Here is a 20,643-nt window from a genome sequence, read left to right as displayed (position 1 = left end):
TACTATTATACAGTTATATGATGATGAATAGAACGTTCTCCCTAAAAGTTTACTAAATGGTAGCTATTTGCCTTGTGCACACACCCAAAACTAGCTCAGGCCAGATCAGCCCTTTCTACTAATACCTGGATAATCTGGGAACACAATGAAGAAGAAACTACACTACAGTGATGAACTAGCCTACCCCCTTCATAGGCTTGAAAGCATCTTATAGTAAAGACAAACTAGGTTCCTTCCTGTCTATGATTAAATCTGTTTCTCCAAGATTGGGCTATGTTCCTCTTGTGACCTTAACTACAACTGGTTCTGTACTGCTTGTTCCAGGAAACAACCACATCTTTGTTTCAAAAAGTTGTTACAACCATCTTGCAACTCCACTTTGTTTCAAAAGGTTATTATAACCACCTGTTGTTATGACCACCTTGTTATGTTCTGCTTCTGTAACTGCTTACTTGCCTGCCAGATGCCCCATGTAGAAGTGCTCTACCCCTAAGCTATAAAACCTCATCTTCCTTACATACAATGCTGACCTCACCTTAGTTGGAGGCAGCCCATGTACAGGAATAAAAAGAAATAAACAGACAAAAAACTTGTTTTAATTAGTTGCTTGTTTTAATTAATTTGGCCATGATGAGGTGGGATGGTGGTCTTTCTCCTTGCATCTTTGGGATTAACACTGGGAGAGTTCTAAGTGGTTGTCGAGAGCAGAGAAACATGTCATTGTTGAGAGTGATGCTCAATGCAGGTTGTTAAGTATATCGTCAGGAAAGGGGCATGTGTGCATAGCACATGCAGGTGGGGATCCAAGGCTGCTAAGGCAACTACGGAACAAGGGTAAGGTATACTCCAAACCACGCGGAGTTCTAGCTCGTTAAACTACGCCCTGTACTTGTCTGTTTTAGGAGGATCAGGAGATCAAGGTCATTTTTTTTAGCTAGCTAGATAATTTGAGGCCACAAAACAAAACCAAAACAACCTGTCTCAAAACCCAAATCCAATCAACTAAACATACAGACACGTTAGAAGATGGCTTGCTGTGTGACTCATACCTGTAATTCTAGCTCTTGAGAGGATGAGGCAGAAGGATCACCTTGACTGTGAGAGTAACCTGGACTACACAGTGAGTTCCAGACCAGCCTAAACTATAGTAAGACACCCTGTCTCAGAAACTTAAACAAATGATTGAAGTAAAACAACAACAACCACACACACACACACACACACACACACACACACACACACACACACCAAAAAGAACATAGCAGAGAAGCATTCCCTGAAGCCAACCTAAATCATCCCTTGAGCAATTACAGTTTTTATGTAAAGTGTTGCTTCATCTTATTTGTCTATGGAGGATGTGCAGGCGCAGGTGCCCACAGAGGCCAGGAGGGGATGTCAGATCCCGTAAAGCCACTGGAGGTGGGTCTGAATGCTGGTCCTCTGGTTAGAGTAGTAAACACTTTTAACTGCTAAGACATCCTTTCAGACTGGATATTTATTTAAACTTCCATTTATTTGATTTTATGTGTATGAGTGTTTTGCCAGAAGACAGTGCCAACTCTCTTAGAACTGGAGTTGTAGATGGTTGTGAACCGCCGTATGGGTGGTGGGAATGGCACCCAGGTCTGCCACAAGAGAAGCTAGAGCTCTCAACTGCTGAGACCCTAGGTAATTATTTTTGGAGTATCTGCTGCAGACTCTAGAAATTAAATGAGGCACGTGACAGACAAGATGCCCCAACTGACAGAGCTTTCAGCTGAAGGGGAGCAGGAAGACAGAAACAAAGTAAGTGCTCATGGTGGGTGACTCCTATCAGTGAGTTTTTGTTCCCATCCGATGACTGGTTCCCAAGGAGCCTGGTGCTATCAGGGATGAAGTCTGGGGAAGTATTCTCTGGTGAGAGGAAATTTCTGGGGTTTGAAGTCTGTCTTTCAGCAATCTTTCCATATAGCCTCCTGGTTGAGATTGGGTAGCCTGGTTAGGATTAGAAGACACAGTGAGAGCTGGTTGTAGTGGCATACATCTTTCATCCCACAATTTGGGAGGTAGAAGCAGAAGGATCTCTGTAAGTTTGAGACCAGTCTGGTCTATAGAGCAAACTCCAAGACTCCATAGAGAGACCCTGTCTCAAAAGTAAATAAATAAATAAAAAGAAATGAAAAGAAAAAAAAAAAAAGACACAGTGAGGAGAGAATCATAAAACTAAAAAACAAAACAAAAACAAAAAAGCCAAAAAAACAAAAACAAAAAACAAAAAACAAACAAACAAAAAAAACCCTGGTAAGTTACTGGTTTTCCCAGTTAAACTATTATTTGGTGATGCAGGCTGCTTATTTTCAGAAAGTTCCTGAAGCAAATAATGAAGTTATTTACTGGTTTTCAGTGTTATACTTCTAGAACAGATATTAAAGTCATGTGGAGGTAAGCAGGTGGCCTCCTAAGCAGTGGACTGTTGGCCTAGCCTGGCTACGATGGGAAGGGTGACAACAGAGAAATGGATGGACTAACTGATCGCATGGAAGAAGGCAGGATGGTGGTTAGGTTTTTGTGTTGAATCACTGGGTTGGCAGTGGTACCATTATTAGGGTGGGAAAAACAGAACAACCCTGGAATGGTGTGTGTGTGTGTGTGTGTGTGTGTGTGTGTGTGTGTGTATGCTTGGTGAACTGATTGGCATATGAGAAGGAGTCTGTAATACTAAAAACTCTGGTTGTTAGGCAAAAGAATCATGAGTTCAAGGCCAGCCTGGGTACCGTAGTGTGACTCTACCTCAAAATTAAAAACAAAGACAAAAAAAATGGGAGGGGCTGGAAATATAGCTTAAGGAAGGGCAACTTTTGCTTGCCTACCATATGAGAGCTGCTAAATAGCTTAATCACAAGTGGTGGCAGAGAGAACAGTTGGGTAAGTCATTGCTACGTAGTACTGTTGGAAACAAGCAAAAGAAACTTGCCCTAAGTACTACCATTTTGTTTTCAGACTCCATTTTAATCATAGGGTGAAAATAAGTTGAAGTTCCCAGGCCCTAGGGGAGCTGGGTACTTCCCAATAGAGGACTAGCTTCCCTTATTCTTCTTTTGTTCTCCAAAACATAATGACTGTTCCTAACCATAGCTTCCCTTATTCTTCTTTTGTTCTCCAAAACATAATGACTGTTCCTAACCATAGCTTCCGTTATTCATCTTTTGTTTCCTAAAACATAATGACTGTTCCTAACCACAAAAGAACAAATGGATTTGATTGGTTAGATTGTAAAACCGACTTTCTGTATTGGTTGACATCAGTCAATCACAACAGGAAAGCCCCTATCCCTAAATCCTGATTGGTGGGAATAAGCAATTGCAACTTGGCACAGATGTTTGTGGTTTTGAGGTTTGAAGCTCTGTACCATTCTGGCTCAGGGTGGCAGGTCAGCTCCCGAGTCTGTACCGGCCCTGATCGATCAGTAGCGGCTTGATTACGACAATAATTTTCTGTCATCTCATTGACCTGGTGTTCGAGTTGTGTCTAGGCAGATCCACAAAAGTAACCAACGTTATGAAAACAGATAAAACTGCATCTCAAGGGATGGAGGGCTGGACATGTGACTCAGCTGGCACAGGATCCTAGATTCCATCCCCACCGCCACATAAACCTTCCCGTGCTGTGCATTCCTACGATCCCAGCATGTGGGAGGCAAAGGCAGGAGAATCAGATATTCAAGTTCAGCCTATAGAGTTTGTGGATAGCCTGGGCTACATGAACTCTTGCCTCAAAATATGTATTTTTTTTAAATCTTAGAAAAGAAGGTAGATAGGAAGGAAAGTGGGGCACAGGAGAGGATCTGAGAAGAACACACGCCTGGAGACAGGGCAGAGAAAGAACACAAAAAAAGGGAGGTTCAGAAAGAACAAGCTGCGAGTCCGGAGAACATTCTGGCATGTAGAGTGCTGAATGAGTGTTAGAAGGATCGAGTTAAAAGGCATAAATTTGATGGTATGATCATAAGAAAGATCTAGTATCCTTTATCAGTTTCCTCCCCCACTTACTGTCCATAACTTGAGCTTTTTTTTTTCACCTCTAGAATGGTGACGATGATACCAACGCCACAGCTTCAGGGTATAGCGCCACCAGATATTGTATGTGGAAACAGTACCGTGTCTAGATTCAGCAGGCAGACATGCCATAGCTTGATTTGGTGGCAGGGATGGGGGACGGCGGTCACAAATGAACCGTCAGTCAGTGAGTGCTAGAGACAGAACTGCCCACCTCTCAGCTCTCTGTTGTTTTCAGAGATACTAAGGCATGTGTTTTAAATTATTACTATTTGTTATTATTATTACTGAGACAGTGTCTTAGTATGTAGGCCCAGCTATGTAGACCAGGATGCTTCCAACTCATAGAGATCTACTTTCCTCTGACTCCTGGGGCTGGGGTTTAAGAACAACAACTCCATGCCCAGTAATCTGTCTTTCTTGGGTGTCTTCATGTGCTATAGATAAAGGCAGGGACAGGAAGGGGCCCACTGAAGAGGGCCACTGAAGGTATTCAGAGGCCAGAGGGAAACCACAGGTATGGATGCACAGACATACTGTCTGGGAGGAGGGAAAGAGGGTGAAACTTGGATAACTGTTTCCTGGCTTCTGAAATGGTCCCACCAGACCCTTAATAGTTAATGTTGTTTTTTTCCCTTCTGTTCTTCCATACCCTAGCTCAGGCCTGCATCCTTGAGGTAGGTAGGTCATTGGCCTACCTCCACACCGAAGCTAGACTGATTTCATCAGAGCCTTGCTTCAAACTCCATCTCTTTAATCAGCCAACTGATAAGCAAGAATGTGTTAAGGACCTGCTCTTTGCCAAGCCCCATCTAGACATAGCAATCCAACTCGGAGCAAGAGTTGTGCCCCAGAGTTTACTATCCCTAAGGGTACACAGCAAATGAACTTCGAGGTTCTCAGAGCCCACAGATGGAGCTCTTGCCATGATTTGATCCCCTAGAAAGAATTCCTGAAGAGCTGACACCAGACTGAGACCCAAAAGACAAAAGACAATAAACGCAGTTGTCAACTAGGCAGGGAAGTGGGGAATGATGAAATGGCCTGCCTAGAAGGCTCTGTTAGCTTCCTGGCTGGCCACCTCATGATGGTCATACAGTCCCACACCTGGCATTCCTTCAACCTGCCCTGATCCCTCAGGTCCCCAAGACCTACTTCAGAGGGTGGTCTCTCTAAGGAGACTGCAGTCCCCACAGCCCAGTTTCTGGCAGACCCTAGGCACTTTCTGGAATTGTAGTCAACCCATTTCTTCACAGCATGGGCCCCCAGGAAGCACTGCCATACTGTCCTTCATCTTGGTGGTGTCTGGCCCCTGCTTAGGTCAGGTTTGTTGTGGGTATTCAGTAAACGGCCTGAATGAGGAGAATCCATTCTTCAAACATGCCTTCTCCTAAACAGGGCAGGAGAAAATGAAGGTGAGAATCTGGTTTTTCTTCACCATCACCCGCCCCAGACCCTTTCACAGGGTTTCTCTGTGCAGCCCTGGCTCTCCTGGACTCAATTTGTAGACCCGGCTGGCCTTGAACTCCGAGATCCGCCTGCCTCTGCCTCCCCAAGTGCAGGGATTACAGGCGTGTGCCACTGGATTCTGAAAACAAGACTATGTTGGAGATATTAGGAGGCTGTCTCTCAGAGTCAGGTCAGTTTAAAGTAGGTCTCTTCTCCCCCTCAGAATGATTTCAAACTGAGATCCTCCTGCCTCAACTTTCCCAGTATTGGTATTATAGGCACGAGCCACACCGAGCTTCTCAAGAACAGTTTTTAAAAAACTCAATCTAAAACTGGGCCAAGTGAAGCATGTCTTACTCCTAGTACCCTGGAGACAGAGGCAAGCAGATTTCTGTGAGTTCGAGGCCAGCTTGATTTGCCAGTGAGAAGAAAAATAAAGTTCAATCCAGGCTTTCCGGAGCAGGCTGTGAGCTGGACAAATAACTTCTTAGGGCTTGTTCAAAGGAATGAGGATTCCCTGTAGCAACTCTAAAACCCCGGTCGAGGGCCGAATTCACCTTCTTTCTTCTATTTTCTCTACCCAGTGGTCACTACATGTCCGCCGGCCTCGCTCTGGAGAACCTCCACTATCCCCTTCTCAACACAGGTCTCCAGCTGTTGAGGCCTGGCTGGACCAGCTGCTGAGAGGAGGAGGAGGAGGAGGAGGAGGAGGAGGAGGAGGAGGAGGAAGAGGAGGAGGAGGAGAAAGAGGAGAAGGAGGAGGAGGAGGAGGTGGAGGAAACTCCGTCCCTCCCTCCTCCATCTCCCCACCCTCCCTCCTCCCCCGCCCGCTCGCGCCCTCCCTCCCTCTTTCTCTTTGGAGGCTGCCGAGTGGCTTTCGCAGAAGCGAGCGGCAAGCGCCCTGCTCCAGTCCCGGCCGGGAGCTGAAGTGTACGAGCGCGGCTCCAGGAACCCGAGCTCAGCAGCGGCCGGCGCGGGTCGAAGGCCGGGGCTGCGCGCTCAGTCTCCGAGGCCCTGGCTCTGGCCCCGCTCTGGAGGGGCAGAGCGCACCGCCCTCACAGCGACCGGGAGCCGGACCGCGGAAGGCAGCACGGCGGCGGCTAGCCGGGGGCAGAGGGCAGAGTGTCGAGCGGCCTGGCTCGGCGGAGGGCGCCGCCCGGCCTGGCCTCAGCTAGGCGCCCGCGACCGTGGCCAGCGGAGCCCGGCGAGCCGCGAGTCCCGAGCGCCTCCAGCCCACGGCGGGAGGGGGGGGCGTGCCTCCGCCCGGCCGCGCCGCCTCGGCCCGCTGCCCGCCGCGTTGCCGGGGCATGTGAGCGGGAAGGCCAGGCTGCTGGCCGCAGGGACACACTGAGCAGGAGCGGGAGCGCGGAGCTGCGACCCCGGGCCAGCGCCTGACCGATTAGTAAGTGCGCCCCTCCGCGCCGCGCGCCCCTCCCCAGCCTTGCGAAGTTTGACACGCGCGCCCCCGCCTTCCTAGGGACGGGCTGGCTCTCATCCGCGCGACTTTACATCCTGAGCAAAGTTTTGCCAGGCAGAGCCGATCCTACCGGACCCCTCACAACGCCGGCCGGCGGCGCCGCGCTGACCCGCGTCCTTTTGGAGAGCAGAGGCTGCAGGCCGCTGGGGGTGGCGTGCGAGAGCCAGGCTTCGGGGGTCCTCAACCCTCCCACCCTCTGCGACCGGCGGGCTATAGGTCTCTTTCCCCAGCCTGACCAACCCACCCAGTTTAAGCATTCCCGGCCCGAGTTTAGGTGTCCCGTGCGCGCCCCACGTGGGGCTCGGGTACCCGCAACGCGGAGCTCCGGCTCCCCGGAGAAGGGCCGCCGGGGTCCAGTCCAGCGCGCACCCTCTCCTCCGCTCCGGTCCATCCCCTGCCGATCAGCCGGGCGCCGCCTCCCGCTTTTCGGCCGTCCTCTCTCCAGCCTGCCCTTTGCCACCTCCGCCTCCCACGGTTAAGTGTCGGAGGAGCGTCCTTCACCCCCCCCCCCCCCCTTTCACGGCAGAAATAAACAGCGCGGGGCTGGTGGGCTGAGGAAGGGATGGTCGCGGAGTCCCAGCGGTTCGCCATTGTTTTCCCACCCCACGTTCGGTACGTAAACACACTCAAGCGAGTGTGTTGGTGTGTGCGTGCGTGTTTGTGCACGCGCCGGCCGCGGCTGCTCGGATTCCCAAAAAGCTCTAGGGTTGCCGGCGGAACCTCTCCGCAGCCAGAGTACATGTCCTGGCAGGAGGTGCCCCATTACTTGGAGCTGGGGGAAGATGGACACGAGAGTGGAGCTGTCCCAGAGCTCCTGGCGGGGCAGGCCTGGGCTGGACGTGAATCGTGAACTTCAGCCTTGGACCTTTCCGGGAGGACCCCGGGCGTTCGAACGGCGGCTCCCGCTTGGGAGGGTCCCCAGCAGCTGGCGCTCTTGGCAGCGGTCTCCGTGACAAGGGCTTAGAGGAAGCCGAGGAGTTTTCCTGGGAAGTTTGCTTTAGCTCTGTGGGAATTTCCGGGCCCGGCGCCTCCGCGTTGGCGCTGGCGGAGAGGTCTGACCTAAGGCGGAGATGCTGCTGCTCGGAGCAGGGTTTCCAGAGACTCTGTTTCCAGCTATTTGACGCGGTAGCAAGTTCCTCTGTGGGTTCTGGGTTCAGCACACTTGAGTCCTGGTCCTCACGGAGAGGGGCCGCTTGAGCCTGACGGTTTCCAAACATCGCCTGTACTTTCTCCAGTAAAAAGGAGGGCGGATCTGAGCATTTATCTTTGTAACTGGTACAAGTGGGGTTTGAAGGATACTGGTTTGGAAGGCTTTTAATCACGGAGAGCCAGATAACCTGGTAGTGAGAACCAGGGAGCTGGAGTTGTACAGCAGTGCAATTGCTGGTGGTGCCATCATCGGCAGTTTAACACAGCCCCCTTGTTTCGGTTACTTACCAATAAAATGAAGTTAAAATCTGACGATATTCGACTCGTGGGGTGGTATTGAAGATGAAAAGTCTCAGTGCAATCTCAGGAGCTGTGCGGCGCGCAGTAAGTGTTTGGCTGTCGCGAGTGTAGCTTAGTGGTAGAGCTCATCTGTACCATATTCAGTGTGTGCGTTCGGGAAATTAGCTCTTGTCTATCATCATCATTATTATTAATTATATTTGTAAATAATAATAGTTATTATTTGTTTTTTGATACAGGGTCTCTGTGTGGCCCTGGCTGCTCTGGTGCTTGTTTTGTAGATGAGGCTGGCCTCAAACTCAGATTCTCCTGCCTCTGTCTCCTGAGTGCTGGGATTAAAGCTATGCACCAACATGCCTAGGTAGCTGTTGTCATTATTGTAGCAACAGTTATGGAGCCCAGGGCCCAGTGTATGCTGGGAGAGCAACCACCACGGAGCAGCATCTCCAACCTGGGCTATTGTAATTTAAATGACCTCGCTGGAGCCCAGAAGAACTCTTTGGTATTGTGCCCATTTAATCAGTATTATCACTTCTGGGGGAGGAAGTGACCTCACACTCCTATGTCCTCTTGATTATGATCCTTCAGATCAAATGTACCTTCTTGGTATTTATCTGCTTTGACTTTCTTGAGCATATTTTCTTCCTCCTTTCCTTTCCCTCCCTTCACAGTTTTTGTGCAAGGCATTTCATTCCCTCCTTTCCTCATTCTTAAAGATTCGTCTTGCACCATGTAGCATTCTCCCTGGAAACAGCCCCAGGAAGGAAATGTCTTCAGAAGGGTATCCCGGGGACACAGGATTGGATGTGCATTTGTGTCTCTGGAACTGGATGGATTTCCACTGGGAGGATCCCAGGTGTCTGAGGCTCATGGGAATTCAGGTGGGACCGGCAGGCTGCCTGCCCTGGAGGGTTCTGTTCCCCAGGTAGTATCTGTTTCCTGTCGCTAGGGCTCACTTGAGAACCCATTCTATCTAGCCTAGCAGCCAGGGCATACTGCATCTGGGACTTTTTAAGAGAGGGGCAAAGCTGTCACCTCCAACTTTGCGGTAGCATTTGGAGTGCTTTCTGGGAGTGTAGGGTAGGCACAAGTTCTTGTCTTTATTGCTGTATAGCACAGGGAGTGAGAGCCAGGGGCACCCCTTTCCTTCTCCCCTGACCTCCTGACCCTCACCAGGCACTTGGGGGAGGGTGACCAGTGTGGGAAAACTTGCTATTCAGCTGGCCGATTGCAGATGAAAACCAGTGCAGAAGACATCTGGTTCATCCCTCGACAGAAACTTGTGGAAGGGATGAGCCAGGTACCCACCAGGCTTGTGCTTGGCAGTGTGTTAACAGGTGGACAGACAGGTGGGCTGCCTATCTGTAGAGAGGCTGCTTTCTAATGAGTGTCTGTGAAGACAGTACCAGACCCCGTGAGAAGAAATACCCTCGATGGGGAGACAGCATAGCGCGGTGGGGGTGTGGGGAGGCCGGTGAAGACTGCCCTGCAAGGAACTGAATGTAGGTCTGAAGACAGATGGAGCCAGCTGCACACAGCTGGGGAGAGGGGCGTTCCAGGCTGAGGCACTGCAGATGCCCTCCTAGCCCCAGGTCAGAACCAAATATGCAGTTTTGTGGTTGGAAAAGAGAGCCTGAAGGATCAGGAGGGTTAGAGCCTGGCTCGTTGCACCTGGCTGCGAGTGAGTGGTGGTGGTGGTGGGGAGGCTGCCTTGTATTGTCAGCTCCACAGGAAGCTGTTGGAGAGTAGAGTGAAGTGACCGATTTATGATTTCTAAAAATGATTTGATAATATAGAAACCCTGATCCTCATTGCCCCAGAACAGGAAATGAGGGCTGAGGGAGGAAAGATTGTGTTCTTGCTGTAAATTTTTCTTTTGTAAATTTAGTACATGCGCACACATATCTACTGTGCCCCAAACCCAAAAATACATTTAACAGGACATCTTAGAACCTAGAAAAGGTGAAGAAAAACAAAACAAAACAAACCCCAAACTGATACATGTATACACACTGATACATGTATGTGTGTGTATATATATACATGTATATAATACAGCTTGGTAAAGATAATGAGATGTTATACAAAGGGTTATTTTTGTTTATTAAAAAATTAAAATTACACTTACTTATTTGGTGCTTGTGTGTTGGTAGCAGGGACCTGTGGGACCACTGCATTCATGTGGAGGCCAAAGAAAGAGATGGCCTCAGCTTAGAAGAAAAAGCCATGCGTCCAGGTGGAGACCCACTTGTGGGAAGGAGAACTGAGAGTAGCTGGGGTTCAGGGGGCTAGAGTGACTTAACTAGAGCGGGCCAGTAAGGGGCTGTCTGGAGGGCTCACCTACACAGTACTAACCCCGTCATAAAAGTGTGGTCCCGGGCTGCCGGGACCAGGAGGTGAAGCGACTTTTCCAGTCTCAGGTCTACGTGCAGCCCTACTTCCAGATGGGAAGAGGCTCCACATGGTCTTTTTGCTGGAAAACTAACAGATTTGAGAACTGTGTGCTGGACAAGAAGGACATCTCAGACGTCCTGGTTCTGGTCTTTGAGGTGAGACACTGGTCCAGAGGAGACCGGTCTCTTAGAGCTGCTGAGGCCCCTGGGCTGTGAGGCTGCCCCCCACCCCCGCCCTGGGCTCGGTTCTTGCCCTTGAGGGCCTGATGCTGGCTCACATGCACTGAGGTTTTCTCTGGAGGTTTGGGGTGGCCTTTCTTGGGGTACCACGGGTAAGTTTTCAGGTAGCTGCCCTGTCCTCAGAACATGGGTGGGTGAAGCTCAGTGTTTGAAAAGGCCTCTGTGCAAGGGGGGGGCTGCCCCCTAAATGGGAGTTACTTTCCTGTTTTCTTAAGAGTGCCTACCCCTGCCATTCTCACCCTTTTGCTAGTCCCCTTCCTGAAACACGAAAATGTCAACCAGGGTGGCTGTTAAAATGCTTGTCAGCAGGTGAAGAACTGTCGCCTACAGTCTTCCTGATGCAGAGACAGAAGGCATGTTCCGAATGGGGGTCCTTGTCTGGTGACCGTCTTGTTGGGTGTCCCTTCCTTAGTCTTTGGATAGACTCTGGTAGGAGATTTGTTGTTTGCCATTTGGGCAAGGCCACCTTCACCCGTTGTCACTGTCACCATGCTGATGCATCCTCCTAAGCGTGCCAAAGTGTATGCCAAAGAGACACGAGACCATGCTCCTCCAGAATTCTGGCCCTCAATGACCCAAGCTTGGCAGGAGGCTTTCCCTGCTTTAGGAATGGGAACTTTAATGATTTTATGGCTTGGCATTTGGGGTTGGCTTGAAGGCCTCTAGGACTGTCAGGCTGCGATACTCTCAAGAAAGACTCCAACTCCCTGAGAAGTAACTAGATGGTGATCAGACCTATAGGCTGTGAAGGGAGGAAGTGGCTGCTTTCCCTTTCTATCCAAGGGCTGGCCACAGCTTAAGCTGTGTATGGCCTGGTACTCCACCTGGGACCAGACCTGAAGGTTATGAGAGGAGTCCCAGATACTGAAGGGGCCAGGCCAGGACTTACGGGGTTCAGGAGACAGTTCTCCAGCTACTGCCTTTTCCCTAAGTAACATTCTCTAGCTAGGACCTTCTGGTCTCTGGGAAGCTGTCAAATCCCCGAATTCGGTTGCACAGATAGGAACCCACATCCCACCCCCACTCCCACTGGCTTGAGCAGGAAGCCCCATAAACTGCCCATGGGGGTGGGGTAGGGCTGTTGTTCCCTGCTGTGCTTTGTGGGGGACATATCCTAGGTAAGGTTTCAGTGTTCTGGCTTGAAAGAAGAAAGGGAAGGGGTAGCCCAGGGCGCTCCGCTGGCACCCGGCCCCTGGTGTTTGGGTCTGGAATCCCCGCCAGGCTTGCCTCCCAGGGGACCCGCCCCAAGGCGGCCGGCCTGTCCTCCCAGAACCCCGCCTCCTGCCTGAGGAACCGGCCGGGCGGAGAACCGGTTCCTGTGGGCCGCCCCGCCCCTCGGAATGACGAGGGGTCGGCGCCTGCGCGAAGCTGGGGCCGAGGCAGGTGCCTCGGGGTCCAGGTGTGACAAATGGACAAGCAGACGACGTGGGGGCCAGGGCAGACGTGGGGGCCAAGGGCACCGCAGGGAGAGCGGGCAGCCCCAGCCCCAGTATCTGGATGGCCCTCCTGAGGCCAACGGCCTTTACTGACTTCCTTTTTTTTTTTTTTTTTTTTTTTGAGTTGTAGTTCATTAATTATTGATTTTTCTGTAGACTTTCTGCACTGGGGAAGGATCCCAGAGCCCTGTTTGATCATGCTAGCCATAGCACTGAACACACACTCCGTCATTTCTGGTTCTAAAAGTAGTATGAACAGTGTGGTTACTTCACTGGACAAGGGCCTGTGAGGCTGGGCCAGACCATTTTGTAACAGCCCTGGGGCCCCTGGAGCACTCACCAGCACTGGCTGAGGTGCAGTCAGGGACTCCCCGGTCCAGCGTTGGCCTTGGTGCAGTAAAGTTAGACCAAAGGAGTCTGGCCCTCCGCGCAGGTTTTCTGTGGGCTGAACCACCCCTTACCACCTCCCAGCTCTGCTGAAGGAGTGTGAAGTCATTCGGCCAACCCAGGGAGGCCTGGGTGCTCAGCCTGTTTCTTGAGGGGTGTGGTAGGGTGGGGAAGGAAGGAAGGATAAAAGACTGGCATGAAGCTTATGTGCAGGTACAGTGGGGCTCTGGGAGCCCGATGGGTGTTGGGTGGGACAGGACTAGGAAGTGTTGAAAGCAGAGGGAGCAGGGAGCGGAGGCCTGCCGTCATTCCTTGGCTCCAGGAGTGTGCTCTCTCTCCCTCTCTCTCTCTCTCTCTCTCCTCCTCCCCTCTTCTCTCTCTCTCTCTCTCCCTCCTTCTCTCTCTCTCCCCCTCTCCCTCTCTCTCTCTCTCTCTGTCCCTCTCTCTCTCTCTCTTTTTCTGAGAGGAGGAAGGGGGCATTGTGTATGTATCCGTAGGGCCTCTGCCCTAGAGGCCCTGAATCCTGGAGCAAAGTGGGACATCTAAGAGCACCTTGAGGACATTAGACCAATATCCCCAGGGGAAGAGAAGAGTGCCTGGGAGGGAAAGAGAGCCAGACCAGAGAGAGTCCTTGGTGGGACTAGGCAGAAGGAGGTCCAAATTAGGGTTTCACCTGTCTGCTGGGGAGGGCCAGTCAGCAGCTCCCTTTTGCTCTCTGCTCCTGTCTTCTGCAAACTCAGTTTCCACAGTCATGGAGCCTCAGTTTCTGTCTCGCACTAACGGTAGGGTGATGGGTGGCTGGTGGGAGGGGTGATTGGACCCTCTAAGGGACTGGTGGAAGAGTCTGTAGACAGCCTTGTAGAGCCCAGCAGATCCCCAGCAGGGGTTACAGGGAAGAGAGGTCTTTTCTGCAGGCTCAGTGTGTTCCAGAGGGAAGGGCTCTGTGTCATATCTTGCTTTGGGAGTAGGAAATAGCAGGAGCGCTCTGTTTGGTTTGTGAGAGACAAGCGATCAACTGACCGCTGTCTGCCAGAGCACTGCTGCAGTGAGTGTCCAGCTCGAGGTGAGCGGTGCTTGGAGTTCTGCAGTGCATGGTCTGCACAGCTGTACACTTGACCTTGTTGCAATTGGCTGTCTACAGGGACCTATTGAGAGACTAGAAGTTAGGCTTCCTGGTAGGCAGATGGATAAGGAGAGGGGCCATGGCGAGATAGTAAAGATAGGGAACCTCTGGCAAGGCCAGCTTCTTCACCCTCCTGATCCAGAGTCAAGAGCCTGACAGCTTGAAACAAAGGCCTTTGTAGGCTGTCTCCCACCATCAGGACCCCTGCTGATGGACTGGCTCAGCTCGCTGAGGCTGGATCAGGACACCTCAGACAGTAGTTCTCAGGCCGACGTCACTTAACTTTTTGTATTGTACCTTCCCTTTTACATGTGTGTGTGTACGAGCGCGGGCACATATGTGGATGTGGAGGTTCAGGAGTCAGTTCTTTCTGCCCTGTTGGATCCAGGGTTGGACTCAGGTTATCAGGCTCAGCAGGAAGCACTTTTTTTTTTTCTGCTGAGCTACTGCTTGCCATCCATCCTTTCTTTTCTACTAGGTTTGCCTGGTTTTACTTCAGTGTTCCTCAATGTTACACCCCAAACCGGAGCATGATTTGACTATTTGGTTTTTGTTTGTTTCAGTGTTTTGAGACAGGGTTTCTCTGTAACACCCCAGCCTGGCCTGGAGATCCTCCTGCCTCTGCCTCTGGAGTGCTGGGGTCAAAGGCGTATGCCACCATGTCCGGCCTGTCTTCCTGTTTCCTTGGCTTTGATGTGAAATTGTTGGGGACCAGAGTTGAAGGGAGGGCTTGTGTTCAAGTGTGCGCATTCTGCAGTGTAGAGAGGGACTGTGGGCATCTGGCTAACTGGACACAGGAGTAAGACTCCTGAAGCCCAAGGCAAGGCTGATTGGCTAGGAGTGCTTGGCTGGGCAGGGCCCCAACACCGTGAAAAGAGAATGGGAATGGAGAAGGGTCCAGCTTGCCCACGTGGATTCAGCACGTAGGATCTTGGCATCAGAGCCTTCCTGCCTTCACCCACCATCAGAACTCACCTGTCCATGCCCTTCATGGAGAGAGGTCCACTGTGCTATTGGTACATGAGAGTGGTGGCAGCTTCACGGGTTATACCACAAGGCATTATCCTGGAAGCCAGCTGGGCTTCCTTAATCTGAAGATGATGTTAAAGGGAATGGAGGCTAGGGTGGTGCTGGCTTTTCCTGATGTGATATGCTTTGGGGCTGGAGAGAGCCGCCTTCCTTTCTAGCAGAGCTTGGGCACAGTGTGGTACTAGGAGACTGGATGCCTAGTCCAGTCTCTGCCAGGGAGCACCGGGTCAGCATTGCTTAGCCAAGCTGGCATGAAATGTTTGTGCTCTTGCCCACCCTTCGCTGCCTTCCCAAAACCCAACCACAGTGTCAACGGGGGTGATTGTGTTTGACTGGAGCCTCTGGGCTGCCAGGACCAGGCAGGTGCTGCCAGGACTGTGGAGCCCTATGCAGGGGTCAAGCCACCAGTGCCAGCACTGCAGGATAAACAAGGCTGCTCACAGGTTGGGGGAGGGAAGGCCACAGAAGGCAGGAGAGGAGAACAGGTGTCTCAGGCGCTGCTGACACAAAGGGCCTCTTGTCCCATCCTCCCGCCTCAGGGGGCAGCCAGCCCCTCCCTCCCTCTAGCCTGCCCAGAGTCCAGTGACCAGGTCAGCTGAGGTGCAGTCTCTCAGCCTGTGTTTATGCTTGCTTAAGACAGAACCTGAAGGTACACCTCAGGAAGAAGGGAGTGTGCCTCTCATAATCCCATAGCCTGGAAGTCTCTGTGGGTCTGAGTTTCCCCTGTTGGGGCCATGAGGTGTGAAGAGTGCTTGGAGCTCAGAGGAGGACAGGAGTGGGGGAATCCTAACAAATCCATGGGGTCGTGGTGGAGGGGCTTGAAGGAGTTAAAGTGTGACAACACCCTCCCCCTTCATAATCATTCATGAGAGACCTTTAATGCTGGCTCTGTTCTAGGGAGACAGGAAACCTGCAGCCAGACTTAAGTCTGATTTCCTCATCTGTAAAATGGGGCCGATAACAGTAGTGTCTGTCTCATGCTGTGATGGCTCCCCCTTGGAGAGGTGTGAAACAGCCTGGAGAAGCCTACTGTTGTCCAGTCCTTGGGAGAGTTTCTTCAGGAGCCTGGGAATGGAACAGGAAACAGGCAATTACAGCCCAGTTAAGCTGGGGTGCCCAAGGTCTGTCCATAGGACACCTCTTGTGGATAACTGACTCTTCTACGAATAGGGAAGGTCTTGTAAAGTGGGGGTAGGACTTTTGAAAGGGGGTTTGAGTGAAGTGTAGCCGCTCGCTGCTCAGGAATGTAGGCAAGCACGAGGTGTGAGTTGATGATGTGTCTGGGGTGCAGTGTTGGGAGGCTGACAGCCGAAGGATGGCCTGGGCCTTCCTGAAGGCAAGTGAGGAGTTAAGCTCGGCTCCTCTGGGTCAAGTGCCAGTTTCAGCATCCTTTGTCCTCCATTCCTCAGCCTGTTAGTGTTCAGTTTATAGAGAGGCAGGATAGCCTAGTGAAAACACCATGGGCTGGGAGTCAGGATGGTTTAGACTTGTAGGTTTTGAGTGTTCGTTTTCGGCTGTTTTTGTTTCTAGTTGCACCTTATCTACAATACAGCGTTCGTGTGAGAGCAGAGAGGGAGCATGGCCAGATGTACAGTGCCCAGTGGGTGCTCCCTAAAGTATGCTTGCAGCGCAAACCTGTCATGTCTGTAACAAGGAAACAGTGCTCTGTATCTTTTCTTTGGTGTTTTAGAGCTGACAGCCAGCTGTCCATGGCCTGAGTGCTGGTTGAGGCTGGGAGGCCCAGGGCTCCTGGCTTTGTTGAGGTCTCTGCCACTTGTGCAGGACTGAATGGGGAGTGCAGCCTACCGTCATGAGTGGGCATTGTTAGGCATCAGGTGCTGCGTGAGGCTGCCCAGAGATGCTCCTGTGCCTTTTTTTTTTACTGGGAAGGAGCCCTCTGCCATCTCCCCTGATAGTTGTATGTGCTGGAGGTGGGGTATGGGACTGTGGGCACCATGTGGAGACATGTGTGTCTAAAGCCTGTCATCTCGTCTCCTGGAGGTTTACTCTGAAATGCTGCCGGTGAGAAGGCCTGGGAGTGTATAGGACCTTCTGGGCTCCAGGAGCTCCATCCCAGTGGGGAAGACACAGAGCAGCCCCCAACAGACCCAGGCATGGCCTGATACCTAAAGCTGCCTACCCCACAGGGCAGGCCATCCATCATCCCTTCTATCTGGTGACAAGGCCCTTTCCTAATAGCCACAGACAGACCATCCCAGACATCTGGAAGGGTATGCGCTAGGAAAGGGCCGGTGCTCATTTCCTTGCCTTTGTCACTTGCCACTGTGGCTATGTCCAGTGTGAGCATAGTCCTTTTCCCTTCCTTCCCTGAGTCATGTGTCTTAGGTGTCCACAAAGTGAACAGAGACCAAGGAGACAGAGTTGCTTTGAGGGTGAGTGCTAGGGTTCACATGTTCAGGTGGTGAAGATGGCTTTGTAGGAACTCTGACCATTGCACAATCAAGAGAAGAGGAAGGGCTGGGCGGTGGTGATGCATGCCTTTAATCCCAGCACTTGGGGAGGCAAAGGCAGGTGGATCTCTGTGAGTTCAAGGCCAGCCTGTTCTACAAAGTGAATTCCAGGACAGCCAGGGCTACACAGAAAAACCCTGTCTCCAAAAAGAGAGGAGAGAGAGATGGGGGGGGGGGAGGACGAGCAGTAGGGACCCCTGCTCTCTCTTCAGGGCTTTGTCCATATTTAACATTTTACAGCCAGTGCTCAGAATGCAGATTTATAGCCTATGGTCAAACACTTAGGTTTATCACTCACTGTTTTTCTCAAAATGGGTGCTTCTGGCTTTTTTTTCATGTCTATGTCTTTCACTCCTGCTTCCCTCTTCCTCCTTATTACAGAGGGCAGGTGCCCAGCCTCTCCGCCTGCTAATGGCCACCTCTGTGCCAGGGTCAGGGGATTTTCAAGCTGTATTCAGCAGATACTCAATAAATGTGACATAAAGCAGTATGACAAGAAGCAAACTTACGGGTTCCTGTGGCCTGGCTTGTGCCTATGAAGGAAGGCTTCATGGTGAGGGGTAGCTGGTAGAGAGGAGGCTGCCAGAGGCAGAGGTAAGCCAGCAGGGACCGGTTTCTCTGGAAGTGACTAGCCTAAGGGAGCCCTTCTTCCCTTGGCTTCATGGGGACTAATGTTGAGTGCGAGAGGAGCAGAAAGGAAGAGGCCTATGGTTTTGTTTTTCAGACTGAGTTTGCTAATAGCAATTTATTGCATCCGGGTCTCCAGCCAAGCACATTCTGTTCTCCAGTGTCGGGGGAAGACACTGGGACATGGCAAGGCTAGACAGGAAGGAGGAAGGGATCAACAGTTGTGATTGACGATGGTGTCTTGGGCTATGGAGGAGGCGCCAGTTTCACCATAGGCCAGCGTGAGCCTGGCTTATGTAGGGAGTTAGGCACACACGGGGCTGGAGAGCCGGGTGGGCAGCTCCTGTCCTGCACCACGCCTGAGGGGCCTTTTACTTCAGCTTTCTGTTTGTCAAACGGAGTTTGGGCTGTGATGCTGACCAGGCCTGTAGTGTTTCTTGAGCACTCCGGAAAGACCCCTATAAGGAAAAGAAGGACAGTCACGCAAGAGAGCTCCAGAAGGGGGGGGGGAGCAGGCAAGATGGCCACCCCCGTGGAAAGAATGGTGCACGAGCAAAACACCCCCTTCTTGCAATGTGCTGAGCAGGTGGAATTTCACTGGGTGTCTGCGAGATCGGGCTGCAGATAGAGGTCTGTGGGCACCTGGGCTGTGTGTGTGCAGACTGCCATGTGGGGGTCCAGGATGGAGAAGGCAAGGCTGGCATCCGGGGTGCCCCTTCCTCTCAGCTGCTCTCCATGCTTCCCGGGTTACATAGCTGATCCCCCCTTCTGGAAGCGAGTCCCCCACCTCTCTCCCTCTCTCAGGTAAGCGAACTTAATCTTTTCCCCTCATATCCCCATCATCTTCTCGAATATTTGGCATTGTCTAGGCCATCCCCTCACTTTCTTCAAGGCCACCTCCAGAAGCCACTCAGGCTGGGGAACCTCGGCTCAGGAAGATAGAACCTGACTGCTAGGGCTGCTCGTGGCTTTGGTTTGGGAGAGCGGGGCTTCTTGCACGTCAGCTGCATCCTAAGCACAGCACTGCTTGGTGGTTGGTGGCGGTCAGGTTCCCCTGTGGGTAAACACAGTTCGTGTTGGGCAGTAGGAGCCTGGACGTGCTTTCTACCTGTGAGGTCTGGCCCATTATTGTTCCTAGGGAGTCTGGCGGCCTCTTCCTCTGAGGCCAGTTGCTTGTTCTCTCTTCTCTGGACTGACAATCCTTCTCCTCAGAGTTCAAGGCTCCTGCCAGGGGCTCACAAAAAGACAGACTCAGCTCATGGCACCCAGGCTCCATAGCACCCCTGGCACTCTTCACATCAGCATATGTGGGATGCCATTGGGCCAGCTACTGTGAGGACCAGCCCAGAGACACAGGAGGGAGCTCCGCTGGGTCAGAAGGAGCAGCGGGCAGAAGCAGACAGTGCAATGAGACGGAGCCCACCCAAGCTCAGCCAAACCTTGGACCCAGGCCACAAATGCTGGGACTTTGTTGACAATGGGGAAACAGAGGGTGTTTCAGAGAACTTTCAGAATGGGTGGCTGGTTCATTCAGGCTGAAGTGTCTCTTATTGTCCCTTGAAAATTCCCAGCAGTCTCTGTTCTTTTCCTTTCCATTTGAAGCCATTGTTACTGCCTTCCCATTGTGCTGAATGGCTGGCGACCGAGGGACCTTGCCTTTACTTGCCAAGGCTAGTGGCTCTAGGGCGTGGGCTCCGGCTAGCAGCTTGGGAGCCATGTTGCTCTAACTACCTGCCTCCCAACCCATGGTGCCCATGCCTTTTTGGGTGTCACCACCTTACCTAGGACTCCTGCATGTGTGGGCTCTCTGATGAATGGGCAGACGATATTTCAGGTCAGTCTCTACATGTCCTTTTTAGAAGGCAGGTGGTTTGGTGGTCAGTGTTTTTGAGACAAGGTCTCATGTAACTGAGACTACTTTTGAGTTCTGCTATTGAGGATGGCCATAAACTCCTGATCAGTCTGCCTTGGCCTCTTGAGTGCTTCCGTAACAGGTGTGTGTTACCATGCCCTGCCTGGTTTGATGGATATTTTGAAATTAATGACATTCCTGTAAATTTACCAAGGCTTTATTATGTGGGAAGGATTGAGTGAGGTTGGAAAAGAGACAGCCAGGCTGAGTTCTCTCTGAAGACTGCTCTGTGTGTCCTGACAAAATTGGGAGGCTATAGCCAGGCCTGTTTCCCATCCCAGTGTTCCTAGATGAGAAGCCTGAACTATGATTTCTGTCAAACAGTGGAATTGAACATTCTCTCTCCCTCTCTCTCCAAGGATAAATTTATTAGAAGAATGAAGAAGAAAACGGGGAGATATGCCATTTGATTTAAGTTAAGCCATCAAGGAGGTCAGCTAGCCAAGCAAACACATGGCAGGGAGGGCGGCTGTAGAGAAAGAAAATAAGGAACCCCAAAGAACCAGATAAATTCTGCTTTCAACAGAGACAGAAGAAAAGGAAATTGTTAGCACTTTTGTGAGTGATTCGGAAAAGCAGGCAGACTTAGGAAGCTGCATGGCTGCCAGCATGGAAG

General features: G+C 51.5%; 1 protein-coding gene and 1 long non-coding RNA gene across 4 annotated transcripts in view; one reads left to right on the top strand and one right to left on the bottom strand.

The window, feature by feature from the left end:
* Positions 1-1,281: 1,281 nt before the first annotated feature.
* On the bottom strand, positions 1,282-7,360 carry LOC132646359 (uncharacterized). The gene is made up of 3 exons (XR_009584555.1): positions 7,205-7,360; positions 5,190-5,424; positions 1,282-1,974 (listed from the first exon to the last, which is right to left on the bottom strand). It is a non-coding gene; the product is annotated as an uncharacterized LOC132646359 (long non-coding RNA).
* Positions 7,361-7,387: 27 nt separating this feature from the next.
* Positions 7,388-20,643, top strand: part of Sox13 (SRY-box transcription factor 13) — a 44,115-nt gene continuing 30,859 nt past the window's right edge. For 2 of the 3 annotated variants that reach the window (XM_060364317.1, XM_060364316.1), the window contains exon 1: positions 7,415-7,572. In XM_060364317.1, the coding sequence (XP_060220300.1) occupies positions 7,523-7,572 (50 nt within the window). In that variant the 5' untranslated portion in view covers positions 7,415-7,522. Of the gene's footprint in view, positions 7,573-20,643 lie in introns of all 3 variants that reach the window. The other variant, XM_060364318.1, reaches the window with a different exon arrangement.

Source organism: Meriones unguiculatus, chromosome 11 (genome assembly GCF_030254825.1).
Source record: "Meriones unguiculatus strain TT.TT164.6M chromosome 11, Bangor_MerUng_6.1, whole genome shotgun sequence".
NCBI lineage: Eukaryota > Metazoa > Chordata > Mammalia > Rodentia > Muridae > Meriones > Meriones unguiculatus.
This window is presented reverse-complemented; position numbering and strand designations above follow the sequence as displayed.